The 16,538-nt window shown below is 42.1% G+C and overlaps 1 protein-coding gene across 1 annotated transcript; it reads right to left on the bottom strand.

Moving 5' to 3' along the window:
* Window positions 1-449: 449 nt before the first annotated feature.
* On the bottom strand, window positions 450-15,988 carry LOC136610813 (uncharacterized). The gene is made up of 7 exons (XM_066590010.1): window positions 15,958-15,988; window positions 12,511-12,692; window positions 11,187-11,339; window positions 5,361-5,485; window positions 3,971-4,214; window positions 2,312-2,405; window positions 450-1,433 (listed from the first exon to the last, which is right to left on the bottom strand). The coding sequence occupies exons 2-6, from the start codon at window positions 12,677-12,679 to the stop codon at window positions 2,353-2,355; spliced, it is 744 nt and encodes a 247-aa protein (XP_066446107.1). The 5' UTR covers window positions 12,680-12,692; window positions 15,958-15,988; the 3' UTR covers window positions 450-1,433; window positions 2,312-2,352.
* Window positions 15,989-16,538: the final 550 nt, after the last annotated feature.

Below are 16,538 nucleotides of genomic sequence, written 5' to 3'. Positions count from 1 at the left end.
ATTCTAATAGCTGACAGATGACACGACAGCTGAACTTACAAGAGATGCCAAAAGAAGCTTCATAGGAGTGTAGAAAGGATCAATTAGGCAGATTTAAGTATGTGTAGGAGTTCTGGAATTTCATCCCTTCATACCATGTGTTGGCATAAGCAAAAGGAGGCATCTGTCTTGAGAACATTTACATCATCCACAAAATGAGAGGAATTTCTGTGTAACTTTTCTCTATATATGCAGGAATCCAGTGTCTAGCAATAGTGTTCTTCCATGCCACCTTGAGGAGCTGCCATGCTGGTGACTCCTGAACCTCCTCTGATGAGTTCACAGATGGAATAGCCAATGTTTAGCAAATCCATGATAACAGAATATGCCTTCACTGATCATTATCATCTCATAACTAATCTAAATCATAACAGGAGACAACATAGCAAATATTAACACAATAGAAAAGGTATTATAAAAATAATATAAATGCGGTTTATTAAATTTAATACAACATGCCATAATCAGTATCAGTGGTGTAGGAATAGGGGTCGCTGGGGTCTCAATTGCACTGGTGTCCCTAGGCTAACATGGCTGGGCTCACATACATTTACAAATGAGACATTTGTGCTGCCTTCTTCCTGTCACTGCAGTAGGCCGTCTGTCAGAAATCCCTCAGTGTGTAATGAAGTAATATCCTTCTTCACAGCCATGTCATTAGTCTCGGCCTGGAATGTTTACTTTAAATAAGCCCTAGGGACCTTTCACGCAGGACAGAATGAATGCCGCAGGCTGCAGCTAAATCTACAGTGGCGGAATTCCATGGCGGGTCTCACTGCTGATTTTCAGGCGTAATTGCAGCCCTTTTCAATTCTGTATCCAAATCCACAGGTAGCCTGTGGATTTTGGTGTAGAATTTACTGTGGTTTGAGGTGCGTTGTGCAGTCTATTCCGTCCCGTGTGAAAGAACCCTTAAACTCCTAATTGTCCTCACTGGTTCACCTCTGTGTATGGACATGTAATTTATCTAGCAGTGAAAGGGTTACAGCCTGTAACTTCGGGTGCTTTTACACGGAAGCATTACTGTTCAAAAAAATAGCTGGGTCCTTGAAAAAACAAATCATTCAGTGTAAACGCGGCCAACGACAGATCGATCAGCAATAATACTTTCACTTATGGTTCATTTTATGCAGGCTTAGAAATCGTTCCCCTTAGATCTGCCCAGTCAGGTGATCTTTTTCCTCTGTACAGCAGCGTCTCATGGAGCCATATGAATCAACCTTCTCCTGATGGCAATGCTGTCAGCCCACCGGCACCCCACACTATTGCTTAGTTCTGTTGCTGTATTTATGTTATGAGCTTGGTTCAGGTGCTGTAGTGGCATGTTGAGCTTGGTACTGGGGAAGTATTTATAGTAGGAGCTTGGTCCTGGTCATAATAAAATGACATATCTCCTAAAACAGGAAGAAATGACAATGGTATTAACTGATTGGTCCAGGTAACGTGTGTAGAACCTATCAGGACATGGCTCTTTAACCAGTATTACAAAAACAATGTATCTATGGAATTTTTGAATAGCATTTTTAACAGAAGAGGAAAAGACGAAATATTAAGTCTTCACTGAAGATCATCATCCTAACCATTAACCTAGTGTACAATGATGAACACAAGGACCACCTTATCATACCTTTATTCTGTAAATTATAAACCCACCATCACACTTGGGCTAAATAATGCTTAACCTGATATACACTGTAAGGACAAAAGTATTTGGACACTGCAAAAAATCAGCAAATATGCAAATACTGAGTTTGCTGAACGGTATGCTGGGAAGGGCATGGGTAAACTAAAAAGCTGCTCATTTTGTAATAACTAGTTGGGACAAACTGGAGCGACGGGTACGACATCACCGCCACCCATGCCCATCCTCACAACAATCTCTTCTCAGATGGCGAGCTATTCCTGCCCAGACTTACAGAGAACTTGCAAAACGAGGGCCGACATGTTACTAAATAGAATAATAAAGCACTTTTTCGGAAGAACATGCAGTGTCCAAATACTTTTATCCATATAGTGTATCATTGTCACCTATCCCTAATCTTCAGGATCAGTCCCAGTTTTATAGGACTTGTTAGCATAAACAGATATACGTACTCCATATAGCTGCACTGGGACCCTTAAAGGTGTGGGGGTCCCACTTAAGTTGCCCCATTTCCATTCCCAATGAGTAATGTGAACCTTTACCACCACTGTTGCAGATGTTTCCGTAACTTACACACTTCAGTGGAAAGGACATCTTCTAATCTTTGCCTCAATGTAGTGATAGCCTCACCTGGAAGAACAGGGTGATCATCAAGAAAGGGCACCATCACATCAAGGTAGAGACGTACCACAGCGCTCTTCTCCATAGCGCTCTTCATTTAAGTCTAAAGGAATTAGAGAAACAGCTTGTAGAGCAGCGGTGGTGAGAACCTTAACTATTAGACATAAGTGGCTTATCATTTTGTGAGAAAACCCCTTTAATTGGTGCCCACTAAAACAAATGGCCATTAATTGATTTAAGTGGATGATGGGATCCTGTGGATATGCCATAATTAGAGCCTCATGTGTTAAGGCAGCAGTATGCAGTCCTAAGCTCTCGCTCAAGACCTGAAGGTTGCACGTTCAATCCCCTGGTGGTTCAGGTAGCTGGATCAAGGTTAAGTTGGCGCTATACAAATAACAAGTCCCTTTCCTTCTCCCTACCCATAAAGGTCTATAGTGGGAAGACCACTTTAAAGGGGTTTTCTGGGATTTTTTTACTTGTACATCCTTAGGACATGGGGGTCTGACTTTCAGAATCCTCGATGATAGGCTGTTTGAAGTGATCACAGTTCTCAGATTAGCACAGTGGTGTCTTCACTGTATACCAGCATTGTGTATTTTGTATTCATCCCAGTATTTCAGCTCAATCCCATTCACTAGAAAGGGACTGAGCTTCAGAAAGGACATGTGACCAAGAAATATGACCAAATAAGAGACCACAGCATTCTCCTCACCATTGTGTCTTTTTCAAACAGTTTATCAATGGAAGTTTTGTGAGTCGTACCCCCACCGATCTGATATTGATGATCTATCCTAAGGACAGGTCATTAGTATTTAAAGGGGTTGTAACAGAATTGCAAGTTATTCCTTATCCACAGCATGAGGGATAACTTGGTTACTGCTAAAATCCCCACTGACCCTGTGTACTCTGCCCTCCTCACTGTGGGCTTACTACACCCCTGCAATGAGGAGGAGATTGAATGAAGCAATGGTCGCTGATGCCTACTGCCGCTCTACCTATTTTTAATGGCAGACACTTGGGTATTTCCAACAGCCTCACTGAAATGAATTGAGCAAAGACCTGCGTGCTTCGCCACTGCTCCATTCAATGTGATGTCATTGTGGGTGACAGAATCATCACTGCAGTCCTGAGAACAGGAGGACTCGGTCCCTCTACTCTCAGGATCAGTGGGGATCTTGGCGGAGAGACGCCCACAGATCAGCAAGTTACATAGTATGTTAGGCCAAAAAAAGACATATGTCCATCCAGTTCAGCCTATTACCCCCCAATGTTGATCCACAGGAAGGCAAAAAGCCCCAATGAGGTAGAAGCAAATTTTTCCCATTTAAGTAAAAAAAATTCCTTCTCGACTCCAATCTGGCAACCAGAATAACCCCCGAATCACCGAACCCTCTGAGGTTATTAGTGATTAAAAAACTGCTATCTCTTGGATAGAGGATAACTTATAATTCTGATACAACCCCTTTAAGGTCCAGATAACCCCTTTAATGCTGTAAGGAAAATGAGCATTTATTTTGTGGTGTTTCGAGATACAACAGCGGATCTCTGAGACTCTCAGTCAGTGTGATCTAGAGACTGTCCCAACAATATGGTTGGAGTTACTCTTCAAATGTAGAAACAAACATACAGAATCATTGAGCACACAGTCAGACTTCAAGAACTTACTGGATGTTTGCTCTGTTTCCGGCCTCATAAAGCTGGACACATTAAAAGCTGTATCAAAGGCAAAATTTGTATAGTGGGTGTTGGCGGATGCAGGCTGCACAGTTACCGGACTGTTGCTATCCTGAGAAGTGCTAATCAAACCGCCTGGTTGTTGCACCGGCTCAAATGCATATGTACTGTTGGTGACTCGTCTGAGGTAGAAGAAAAATTCTCTGGCATCCTGAAGATTCCTCTGTCCTAATGGCTGAACAGAAGGGAGGAGCTGTTAGTAACAATAATCCCAATGAAATAGGCAAATATGATAAAAGCCAAAAACATAATCACGTCTAGCCTCCCACTCCACCCCACCTGTAATACTGTGTCCCTCTTCCTAGTCTTGAAAAAACGTAATATTAATTGATTATCAAGTTTGCGAATACCAATGTTGCATGGATCTTGATGTATTGCGGTAACTACATTCTTTAAGGGGTTTTACAGGTATAAAATGGTGAAGAATAAAGAAATAATACAGACTCGACTGCTTTAGAGGCACCCCATTCAGCGCTCGATTACTGGTGCCTGCCACTCCGAACCTGAAAGAAGCCATTTGGCGGCCATTCATTGTGCCCGTGACTGCTCATCCAATCACAGGCTTCTAACATGAGGTCAAGGATCAAAGCTCTAATCACAGCAGTGGCGGTGGACGGGAGCTGCGGAGTGAGTGAAATCCTTGATGCTGTGGATTGCTGCCTAGTAGAGATGAGCGAGTATACTCGCTAAGGCACATTACTTGAGCGAGTAGTGCCTTAGCCGAGTATCTCCCCGCTCGTCTCTAAAGATTTGGGGAGCGGGGAGCGGCGGGGGAGAGCGGGGAGATCTCTTTCTCCCTCTCTCTCCCCCCCCCCCCCCCCGCTCCCCACCGCAACTCACCTGTCACCCACGGCACCCGAATCTTTAGAGACGAGCGGGAAGAGAGGGAGTAATGTGCCTTAGCGAGTATACTTGCTCATCTCTACTGTCTAGCCATTTCGGCATCGGCCTTTCTGCTTAAATACTGGTCAGGCAAACCGGTGAGTTACAGGCTGGGTGGCAACCCTACTCTAAAACCACACACATCTGACCAAAGTTTTCTGTACCCCATTTATAATTAGTACTATGGGTTATGTACACCTTTAAAATATCTCTCTACAAATAGTCTGGCTTGAGATGGCTCTGCTGTTCTATGTAGACAACTCCTATGCTAGCCTACGTGTCAAGAATTAGAGTGGCAGACAGGGCTGAATGTTATCATCCATCACTTTCCGCAGTTCCCTTTCATTTCATATTTTGAGAACTAAGGCTGAATATGGAACATGGTGTAAGTCAGACCAGAAAAAAGATGAAGATTCATGAAGATATAACAAAAACTCACCAACACTTTTAGCCGTTTGTCTCCATTGGGTTCATATGAGACATACTGGTCTTGGTCATGGACTTGGAGGGTAATAACAGGCTCTCGCAAGTCTCTTATAAAGTGAAAGGCAATATCGAACGTTGCTATGGAATTTAATATAGAAAAAAGTTGTGTAGTGTAAAGAATAGGAAAATATGAATCATAATAATATTGCAAATGAATCTTATAGAATATACCATAAAGAAGCTTCCCAGAATGAAGTATTGATGACCTATCCTGAGGATAGAAGCTTACATTGTCTACAAAACTGCATACTCCATATATCCAAAGTCATCAAATTGGATGCATAAGTCACTATTATCCATGAATCTGCTGGCCGGTGTTACACAATCCAGAAAAAACAATTACAGCATCCAAAAATTATAAAAACTTTGCAAATCTTTAGTCTTCCATAACAATATGCACAATGTTTCAATGTTTTACAAGGTTTATACCACTTAGACACTGTGACGTTATGTCTGCACTCTATCTATAGAATAGCTTAATCCTGGAAAAGCACTTTTGTAAGAGGGGTGAGCAGTGCCTTGGAACCCTCTTGCTAAAGCAGTTCTGCCTGCCATGTTAAGTCCTGCTTCTCCAACACAGCATTTGGGCAGGGGAAGAGGGGAACAGGGAAACTGACACAAGGCACTGCGAGAGTTGTGTGGAAACCCTTCCCTCCACCCCCTATCAGTACAACTGTAGGAAAAATGAAAAAAGGCAAGCACTTCCAGACATCAGAAAAAAGACTCTGCCTCTCCATGATGTCAGTGGTGGCGAAACTAGTGCATCCCCACAGTAGAGACAGCCCCACTGTAAAGAAGTGTATGGGGACTAGGCCCTGCCCTCTTCCGAAGCTGACAGGAACATTATCGGCACCCTGCAGATGTCCTGTAAAAGAAAAACCCTTAGTGCTGTGCCACAGAGTGAGTGATTGTAAACAGGAGAGAGGGATCCAGGTTGAGCAGAGTATGGCAATTAATGTGGCGAAGGGCCGCCAGCAGGAAAAGGGGCAATCACAGCTGTATCCTCATGCTGGAGAGCAGCACAGCAGTAATAAGACTTAAAAGACTGGAATTGATGCGGGGGCAAATGCAACTATCCTCTCTGTCAGTGGCCTGTTAACCCCTTCCTTCTCCAGGACGTACCGGTACGTCCTGGGAGCCTGGTACTTCCCGCAACAGGACGTACCGGTACGTCCTGGGGATAGTGAGAGATCACATATGATCCCGCGCTATCCCGCAGCGGGAGCCGACTGTCAGTCACAGCCGGCGTCCCGCTGCAACAGCGGGGGGGGCATCGGAGATGCGCCCCCCCCTGTTAACCCCTTCCCTGCCTGGATCGCGGTAGGGAAAGAGTTCACAGAGGGAGCGCGCTCCCTCTGTGTCTCCGGCCGGCACTCGCGATGTCATCGCGAGAGCCCGGCCTGTCACCATGGCAACAGCGATCATAGGCACAGTGCTGCAAGTCCCTCAGAGGGACTCGAATAATGTAAAAAAAAGAAAAGAAAAGTGTAAAAAAAAGAAAAATGTAAAAAAAATGTAAAAAAACCCCTTTTTTATGCTTTTTCTAATATTAGCATAAAAAAAGGTAAAAAAAAAATTAAAACTCCACATATTGGGTATTGACACGTCCGTAACGACGTGTACAAAAATTGAACACGCTTTTTATTTTGTACGACAAAAAGCGTAACAAAAACGCTAAAAAACAGAGGCAAAATGCTAATTTTTAGCATTTTGCCTCCCAAAAAATGCAATAAAAGTGATCAAAAAAGCCGTACATTCCCCAAAATGGTACCAATAAAAACTACAGCTCGTCTCGCAATAAATAAGCCCTTATAGAGCTCCGTACATAGAACAATAAAAAAGTTACAGGACTTTGAATGCAGCTATAGAGAAAAAAAAAGATTTCCAAAAAAAAGGGGGTTTTATTGCAAAAAAGTGTAAAAACCTAAAAAAAATATAATAATTTTGGTATCGTTGTTACCGTACCGACCCGCAGAAAAAATTTAGTATGTCATTTATGCTGCATGATTAACTCTGTAAGAAAAAGAAAAAAAAATCTATGGCAGAATTGATGCGTTTTCTCTCCCTTTTATCATAAAAAAATAATAAAAGTTTTATGATATAGTCTATGTACCCAAAAGTAGCACCGATAAAAACTACAGCTCGCCGCGCAAAAAACAAGCCCTTATATGGCCACGTCCACGGAAAAATAAAAAAGTTATGGCTTTTGAAAAATGGAGATGGAAAAATACCAAAAAATCGCTTGGTCCTTAATGCCAAAATAGGCCATGCCATTAAGGTGTTAATGGAGAGCCCAGAATGGAATTCCTGCAGATGATACAGTGAAAGAGTCCCTAATGACCCAGGGCTGAAAATGATAATGACATACCATGTGGAAGGAGAGGGAGTCTCCCTTCCTACATGAGACTTGGTCCCAGCTTACAGAGATTTGAGACCAGTCTTTAACATGTTAGTATGTGCATACCATAGGATGTGTACTGGGGGAGTACCTCCCCATAAGGGACTGTAATGGCATGAAAAAGTGATGCCTTGCTCTTAATGGAACACTTAGGGTTAACGGAGTTTGTTAGTAAGCATTGCGGTGTGCAACTATTTTTGTATCATGGCAAAAAGGCAATTGGCACTGAGGTTATGAGATACGGTTGTGAGGAATCTGTCTTATGTGTGGTCCTTTTAGATGTTTGCTTGCACCTACAGTGTGTTGAATCTGCGATGTTCATAATATGCTGCTGAACTCCGAAAGTATAGTAAGCCAAGTGATGGAGATGGTTAGTTGTAGCTGAAGTTTGAAGTGCCTTGCCATTCTGATATACATATATAGTATATACAATAGGTTTGGAAAGTCTTCAGACCCTTTAACTTATTTTACATTTTTTCTATGTTGTGACCTTGTGCAATTTAAAAAAAAAATCAAGTTTTCCCCATCATTCTGCACTCAATACCCTATAATGACTAAGTGAAAACAGAATGTTTGAAATCTTTCTTTTAAAATGAACTAACATTTTGCATTGACATAAGTATTCAGACCCTTTGGTATTGCTCTTGATCATCTTTGAGATGTTTCTATACCTTGATTGAAGTCACCAGTGGTAAAATCAGTTGATTGGACATAATTATAAAAGACAACCCCTTGTCTAGATAAGGTCTCACAGCTCACAATGCATATCAGAGCCCAAACCAAGTCATGAGGAGGAAATAACTACCTGTAGAGCTCAGAGACAGCATTGTGTGGAGGCACAGATCTGGAGAAAGCACCGAAAGCTCCCAAGAGCACAGTGGCCTCTACAATTCTTAAGTAGAGAAAGTTTGGAACACCCTGGACTCTACCTAGAGCTGGACAGCCAACCAAGCTAAGTTATTGGGGAGAAGGTCCTTGGTAAGAGGTGACCAAGAACCCAATGGTCACTCAGGCTAAGCTTTAAAAATCCTGTGTGCAGATGGGAGAAAACTCCAGAAGGTCAACCATCATTGCAGCGCTCCACCATACTGGGCTTTATAGTAGAGTGGCCAGAAAAAAGTCTTTCCTAAGTAAGAAACATGAAAGTTGCCTGGAGTTTCCTTACAGAGAAGCCTGGTGGTGGTAGCATCAAGCTGTGGGGTGTTTTTCAGTGACTGGGACAGAGAGGCCAGTCAGGGTTGATGGGAAGCTTAATGGAGCAAAGTACAGAGATATTCTTAATGCAAACCGGCTCCAGAGCACAAGGGACCCCAGACTGGGCAGAGGGTTCACCTTACAACAAGACAATGACCCTAAACACAAAGCTAAGACAACACAGGAGTGGCTTAGGGACAACTCTGTGAATGTCCTTAAGTGGCCCAGCCAAAACTCTGATTTGAACCCAATCGAATATCTCTGGAGAGACCGGAAACTGGCCGTCCACAGACGACCCCCATCCAACCGGACAGAGCCTGAGAGGATCTACAAGGAAGAATGACAAAAAATTCCCAAATCCAGGTGTGCAAACCTTGCGGCATCAGACCTAGGAACACTGGAGGTATGTAATCGCTGCCAAAGGTGCTTCAACTATGTACTGAGTACAGGGTGTGAATACTTATGTCAATGCAACATGTTAGTTTTTATTTATTTTTTTAATTTACAAAGATTTCTAACATCCTGTTTTCACTTGTCATTATGGGTTATTAAGTTCAGAATGATGGGGAAAACTTGAATTTTTTTTTATTTTCACAAGGCCACCATATAACAAAATGTACCAAAAGAAGGGCCTGAAGACTTTCTGAACTCACTGTATATGAATCCTGGCTAAAGCCCATAGCGTTTAAGTAATTTGTACTTTTACCCAAAGAGTTTGGTACTTCAGCACTTGCTGTGTCAATTATATTCTTACAATCAGGTCCTAATGTAATGTATAATAATTGTGAAATGTTGTTATGTTAATTGTTTATATTCCTTCATTCTAATTGTGTGTGTGACTTTAAATGGTCAATAATGGGTTAATAGAAAGTATTCCTACAACCTAACTTTGCATGATTCTGCAGAATTCACTCTAACCTGCTCTCACTCCTGTCAATCACCCCTAGCTAGTTCTGGGATTGGATAGTCAGATTTCTCCTAGCCCAGTATTGGGTAAGTGAGTCAGTTTGTCTAGTCCAGGGGAGCCTGAGATAGAGACGGAAGAGGAACCAGAAGAACATCTTCACTTAGTCTTCCAAGTACAGAGCTACGCTTCAGCTTTAGAGAGGCTGGGGAGGAACAACGAGAAACGCCAGTGCGGGGGGGAGGAAAACTATCTAAAGTGTGAGTATCAAGAGCCAAGTTATTCTGAAGAGCAAGTAGAAGAGGGAGATAAAGAAGGAAGAGCAGGAAAATTCAATGGGAAGAAAAAGAAGCCAGAGTCAGAGTAAAGAAACCAGTCAGAACGAATTAACTCTTCCAGTCCACACCAGCTAACCGAACCTATAATGAATGATGCGTTTGGAGTTTATGTTCTAATAATGCCCGAGATGATCTTTTCCATGCAACTGTAATGTGAATGATGTAACTGCTACCAAGAAAAGAATTCTCTCTCAGCAAAACTGTTAAACTATTTTCACCATGCAAGTCTACTTCCTGGAGTGCTTCCCACCATCCACAACAGCTGCACTGAGGTACCACACTACACCCACAGGACAGTTAGGACTGCTACTCGCATTTTTGTTTATTTCTCCAATTTTTGTATTTTATGTTTGCTCGAAACGGGTCCCTACCCATACGCCAGGGGGCGTCACAACAAGCTAACGTCTTACCCTACCTGACTCCATGGGTAACACACAGTAAGAGCTGCCAAGATATTCACAACTGCTGTTATACTAGACCCAGATCTCTTTGAGCATTTATATAGGAGGAGCAGCAGAACCACTCTGACTACCATCTCAATTTACTCTCGATGCTTAACCTCTCCTGGGTCTGGGGCGCTGAAATTCTGCTGTGTGTGCAGGAGATCTGCACAAGGATTCGCCTCCATTGTCATTCAGTGGAGCTAATCAATTACATTTCCTTCCAAAATATGTCACATTCTACTTAGTTATGTGCCACAAAAGTCCAGCAGAAGACAACCACATTTGGAAGTACCTTTGAAGCCAATCATTTGGCACTATTGCCTATTTCCTATGAGAATATTGAATAAAAAAATCTTTTAGACCCAGATGATATATCTCAGTATATAGTGATGACATAACAACCAAGATCATACTTGGAAAGTATAAGGCTGGGAAATAGGAACGATGACCTACGAAGATATTTAATTGCAATTGTAAAGGGCTAAAAAATATATATCCATACCTTTAACCTGTATGTTGGCACCTTGCAGTGGTCTTGCCCACACTGTGCCACTGTTTACGATAAAATACTTATTTACTGAATCTTGAATGGAGGTGACTTGTGGAATGAAGAACGATGCTTCCTTGTCGAAGGTCCAATCAATGTATGAGATATCTGAAAGTAAGCACACAGCAATCGATACTTCACAGCATGTTACAGAAGAAAAGATCCACTGGCCTCGCCATATATTGTAGACCCAACTTTTTTTTTTTTAAATTAGCGTAATTATCTAAGAGCTTTTTAATATGTTTATCAACCCTTTCATAACCAGGGGTGTGTTGGGCCTTCATGCCCACAGCAAAATTTCACATTTTCCTCATTTTCTCAGTGTTTCAAGATAAGTTTGTTCAATTAATAATATTAACCCCTAAAATTAATCCTCTAATTCTCCAGCGCATAACGAAATTATATTTGCGTACCTTGTGTAGTGTGTGATGTCGCTATAGCGGTGAAAACAAAGACCCTATGCTACATCACGGCGTAACATCGCTGGTGTCTGCATTCCTTTATTTCAGCTCTGGGCGCTAACATACTAGTTATATGTACTATATGTGTGCAGATTGGTTGACTGGAAGGAGGGACAGCCCTGCAACCAATCAACGTTCGTCTTTGCACATTTGTTGTAGCTCTTCCTCTTGGAGGGCGTTGCTTATACTTTTGGTCTAGTCTGTGAAGACACAAGTCTGAAGGTGGTCCAGGTCTGATCTGTGGATGTCGGTCTTCTAGTTTCCTGTGTCTGGAGCAGCTCTGATCCTGGTGATTCCTGCCTGATCGGAGTCTTCAACCAAGCTAATTTTGCTCCATATACACTTTAACACTTTGCAGTCCTGGCCTGTGTCCTCTATTTCCAGCCTCTATTTCCTTTTTCCATCTAGGGAGAGTTAGGTTTGTCCTAAGTTTCTGTTGTTGAGCCGTCCTTGTTGGAACGATTGCCCTGCTTTTAGGCAGTCTACCCTTACTTTGGAGGTTTAGGGTCACATTTCCCCTTCCCATTATTTTGGTCCCCATTTGGTCTGTTTCATGTGCTCTTTCTGGTTTTGGACAGTTCTTTTGCTGAAACCTAGCCTTGTTCTGTATTTCTCTTGATTTAGTTTCTGCCTCTCTGCCCTAGCCCACCCTGCTGCTAATTGGGACTCTTTATAAAAGCCTGGCCTTGCCACTCCTTCCTTGTGTGATTATTCTGCTTCACAGCATCGTTTAGTCAAGCTCCACGTTACCTGCTCCTATTCCCTAGTATACATGGACAGGTATAAGAAAGCCATCCAGTTATCATATAATTTCTTACCCTTTGAATCAAATTTTTTGATCATATCCATCAGTTTGCGACGTGTCACAGTTGGCCGGAAGACTTTAGTCTCATCTCTTCGAATGCTCATGTATGGAGGGGTTGGATAAGTGATTTGCTTTACAGGAAACAGATAGTTTGAAGAGTAATTGTTCTTAGTTTGCGACATGTTTAGATTTTTCCTAGTTTGAAAAGAACGAAAATGGAAATGTTATATAATGTTCATAGTTGATGGGCTTTAATGGGTTTAGAACTAAAATGGATGTAGTGATGCAGCTGTCTACCTCTGTCACTGCCCACAGGTGCTTACTTTCTGCTAGTGACTGAGGTCTCCATTTATACCCTCCTCCTGCATGAGCGCCACCTGCTGAGTATTAATGGGATCTCGACCCACTTTAGGGCCTTTTCACACTAGAGCTTTGCTTGCCATTTAGCTGATCTTTCATGGGAACAGAAAACGTTTCAGTTTTCCAGCCCATAGAAAGAAAGAAAGCCTTCAGTTTCTATCCTTTTCTGCATTTTCCATCTCCATTCTATTTTTCACACTGGAACAAAGTTTTAGGCTACTATCACATGGGCGTATTGTCATTGCGTGTCGCGCACTATTTTCCGCGGTTGTGACGTGTAATGCCAAAAGCCCCCTGATTAGTATTGGGCCATTCACACCTCTATTTTTTTCATGCACGTATCACTTGCATGAAAACAATTACAGCATGTTCTATCCTGGCGCGTATTACATGTGCATACATGTCAAGATTGCATGTAATTGCGTACTTGCTGCATACCTGTGCGTGAGATTTCCACACGCACACCGGCATATGCGGTTGTGTGAGCCCAACTTTAAGGACAAAGCCTATTTTAACTATAAGTATGCAACAACTTTTTTTTTTTTTTTGGGGGGGGGGGGGTCATCTCCACTCTTCAAAAGTCTGTAGTTTTTAGTGGTACCATTTTTGGGTACATATAATGTAAAACGTTTATACAATTTTTGGAGGGCAGATAGAGAAAAGGCATTAATTCTGCCATTTTCTTTTTACAGTGTTACTCATGCTGCATAAATTACATGCTACGTTTTTTTTCCTGCGAGCTAGTACAATTACAACGATACCAAAATTCTCATTTTTTAAGGTTTTCCCACTTTTGCCAATAAAAGTAATTTGTTTTATTTTACAGTGGATGGCACTCTGTGAGGTCTTGCTTTTAGCATGACGAGCTGTAATTTTTATTGGTTCTACTTTTAGGTACATACAGTTTTTTTCATCTCTTCTATTGTGTTTTTTTGGGAGTCAAAATGAACAAAATAAGCATTTTGCCTCTGTTTTTTAGTGGGGGAGGGTTATGTTGTTTGCCGTGCGTGATAAATAGTGTGTTCAATTTATTGTACAGGTCATTACGGATATGATGATACCAAATATGTGGGTTTAACAAAAAAAAAAAATATATATATATATATATACACACACACATACACATATACACACACAAATATATATACACACAAATTGGAAAGTGCCCCTTAAGTTTTTTTTGTTGTTATTCTTTTACATGCTTTTTTATACACTTTTCTTTTTTTTAAATTTTTTATGTCCCTGTGGGGCACTTTAAGCATAAAAGCACGGATAGCTATGATTTCTGTACTGCACTGCATTAGCTCACAATAGCGATCATAGGCCATGGCAGGCCTGGACACCAGTGTATGGTGTCCGGTTGCCATGGCAATGCATCTGCCCTCCACAATAGCTGATCACATTACAGAGGGAGCACGCTCCCTCTGTGAATGCTTTACATGCCGTGATGTACCTTGATTGGAGCATGTAAAGAGTTACCAGAGTGGATCGGTGTTCTTACTGTTGCAGCAGGAGGTGAGCTATCTGCTGCAGCCAGCTCCTGCTACTAGATAGTGCGGACTCACTTCTGAGTCTACGCCATCAACAGGACATAAGTTTACATCCTGTTGCGTTAACTACTAACCTTCCAAGACATAAACTTACATCATATGGCATTAAGGGGGTAAGGTCATGTTGACCAAAAATCACGCATGGAAAAAATATCCAGTGCCCTTAGTCGTGGGAATTACAGACCTGGTTTTAACATATCTACCAAGCTAAACCCGTGCCACAACCTATACCATACCATTAGCAGCGAAAGAAGGCACCAAAATGCTACCCGACAGTGGAAAATAACGTAGGTCAAGAAAGGCAGTACCAAAATAATCCTCCACCACACTATACTGACTCAGGGGGTTGACAAATCTTTCATTCCATTGATTTTTCCACCTGTTCCCGGAGTGATGCCTAAGGGAACAACCACTGACCATTAAAACCCCCCAGAAGGGTTGCTATTAGAGATGAGCAAGCACGCTCGGATAAGGCAGTTACTTGAGCGAGCATCGCTGTTCTTGAGTAACTGCATTTTCGTCCGAGCAGGCTTGGGGGCAGTGGGGGGGGGAGGGGGGAGAGATCTCTCTCATTCTTTCCCCTGCTGCACCCCCAAGCCTGCCCGGAGGAGAATGCAGTTACTTGAGAAGAGCGATGCTCGCTCAAGTAACTGCCTTATCCGAGCGTGCTGGCTCATCTCTAGTTGCTATACATCCAATGCTCCTCAAAACTCAGTCATAGTAACTGTCTTTCTGGACCTCTTTACACCAGCTGTCATGACAGCTTAAAATGACATATGAAACTCTCATCCAGCCACTAGAACTTTAAAAGGGAGGATGGGATGTTCAGTAGTCCAGAGTTGGCACTGTAATGATGGGCACGTGACACTTCTTCAGCCTGGGATTGCAAAATAAATCTTTTTAAAATCTTTTTATGTGTATCAGAGCACAATCATGCTTGTACTGCTTGTGCTTATATTGTACCCAATCAAGTATATGGGACAAGTCTGTAGCATTCAGAATGGCCACCATCAATAATACAGCATTCTGCAGTACGAGCACAATCATGCTCCCATGAAAAGTCTGTGGTGCTCATATGAGTGCCATGGCCCCTTTCAATCACCTGATTGGCAAGGATCCTGAGGATGGACTATCAATTTTACAAGGTTGAATAACCCTTTTAACGCCTTTTGTATCTTCTACACTTCCACTACCTGCCCCATACTATCTAATAGCCCAAAACCCTTTCAAACTCAGTAATGGACGCTCCTACCTATGCTTTGCCCGTTCCGTCTCTCTCTTTTTGTCTGCTCAAGCAAAATTTCTGTAAGAACTTACAACTACTCAGAGCACTGCATAAGCGTTCCGATGAGTTCATCAGATTTTAGCCTCCTGTCCCTACTCCCGCAGCATTACATGTGAGGGACCAGCACAGGTTCAGGTATCATTCACATGTAATATCTTGCATGAACCGTGCCGTGCACATCTAGAGCGGAATTCTCTATTAAATCTCGTATTTCATTGTTGACTGAAACCAGACTATCACAGACTCTCCCAACCCCTCGACTTACCTGTTCCTCCTTGGCCCTTATTACCTGGATTCCTCAGTCTTTGTGTCTCTCAGACTATTTATTCGGATGGAAATATGTGGGTGTTACAGGCTTCTATTTATAGACTCATTCTCCAAAAGTCATGTCCTGGCAGACTGCAGCGCATTGGCTTAGAATTGTTTCCTATATGGGAGGCGCATTATTAGAGTTTCACAGTCTGATGTAAGTAAAGCGTAATCATTGTATCACAAAAAGTTATGCAAATTTGCAATAAACTTTTTGTCTCAAGTAATTTGCCTTCTTGGAAAACTAATCTATATATTATAGTGTACCTCTAGACTTGTGGACCCTAGATGCTGATAACCAGAGTCGCTAACGCAAAGGCTGGTTGCGGCTATGCGTTTGCTGGATAAGCTATTCCTCCCTTGACATAAATGTCATAATACCACTATACAATGCCACCACATCATGATCACTAATTACCACTATGCAATGACTAAATAATACCATTATGTTATTACTGATAAAAAAAATACTATACAAAGACCAATAGGGTACTGGTGCATCTTGTCTCCACCGGAACTATGGGTGAAGACATGGGT

This window comes from Eleutherodactylus coqui, chromosome 2 (assembly GCF_035609145.1).
Source record: "Eleutherodactylus coqui strain aEleCoq1 chromosome 2, aEleCoq1.hap1, whole genome shotgun sequence".
NCBI classification, from domain to species: domain Eukaryota; kingdom Metazoa; phylum Chordata; class Amphibia; order Anura; family Eleutherodactylidae; genus Eleutherodactylus; species Eleutherodactylus coqui.
Note: the sequence above shows the minus strand (reverse complement) of the source record. Positions and strands in the feature narration are given on the sequence as shown.

Excerpts from the sequence above, each read along its gene's own strand:
- LOC136610813 (XM_066590010.1), bottom strand. The coding sequence starts at position 12,679 with ATGTCGCAAACTAAGAACAATTACTCTTCAAACTATCTGTTTCCTGTA. Across the intron at positions 5,486-11,186 it reads TGCCAACATACAGGTTAAAG|CAACGTTCGATATTGCCTTT; the intron begins GTATGGATATAT and ends TAAATTCCATAG. Across the intron at positions 4,215-5,360 it reads ACAAACGGCTAAAAGTGTTG|CCATTAGGACAGAGGAATCT; the intron begins GTGAGTTTTTGT and ends CCTTCTGTTCAG.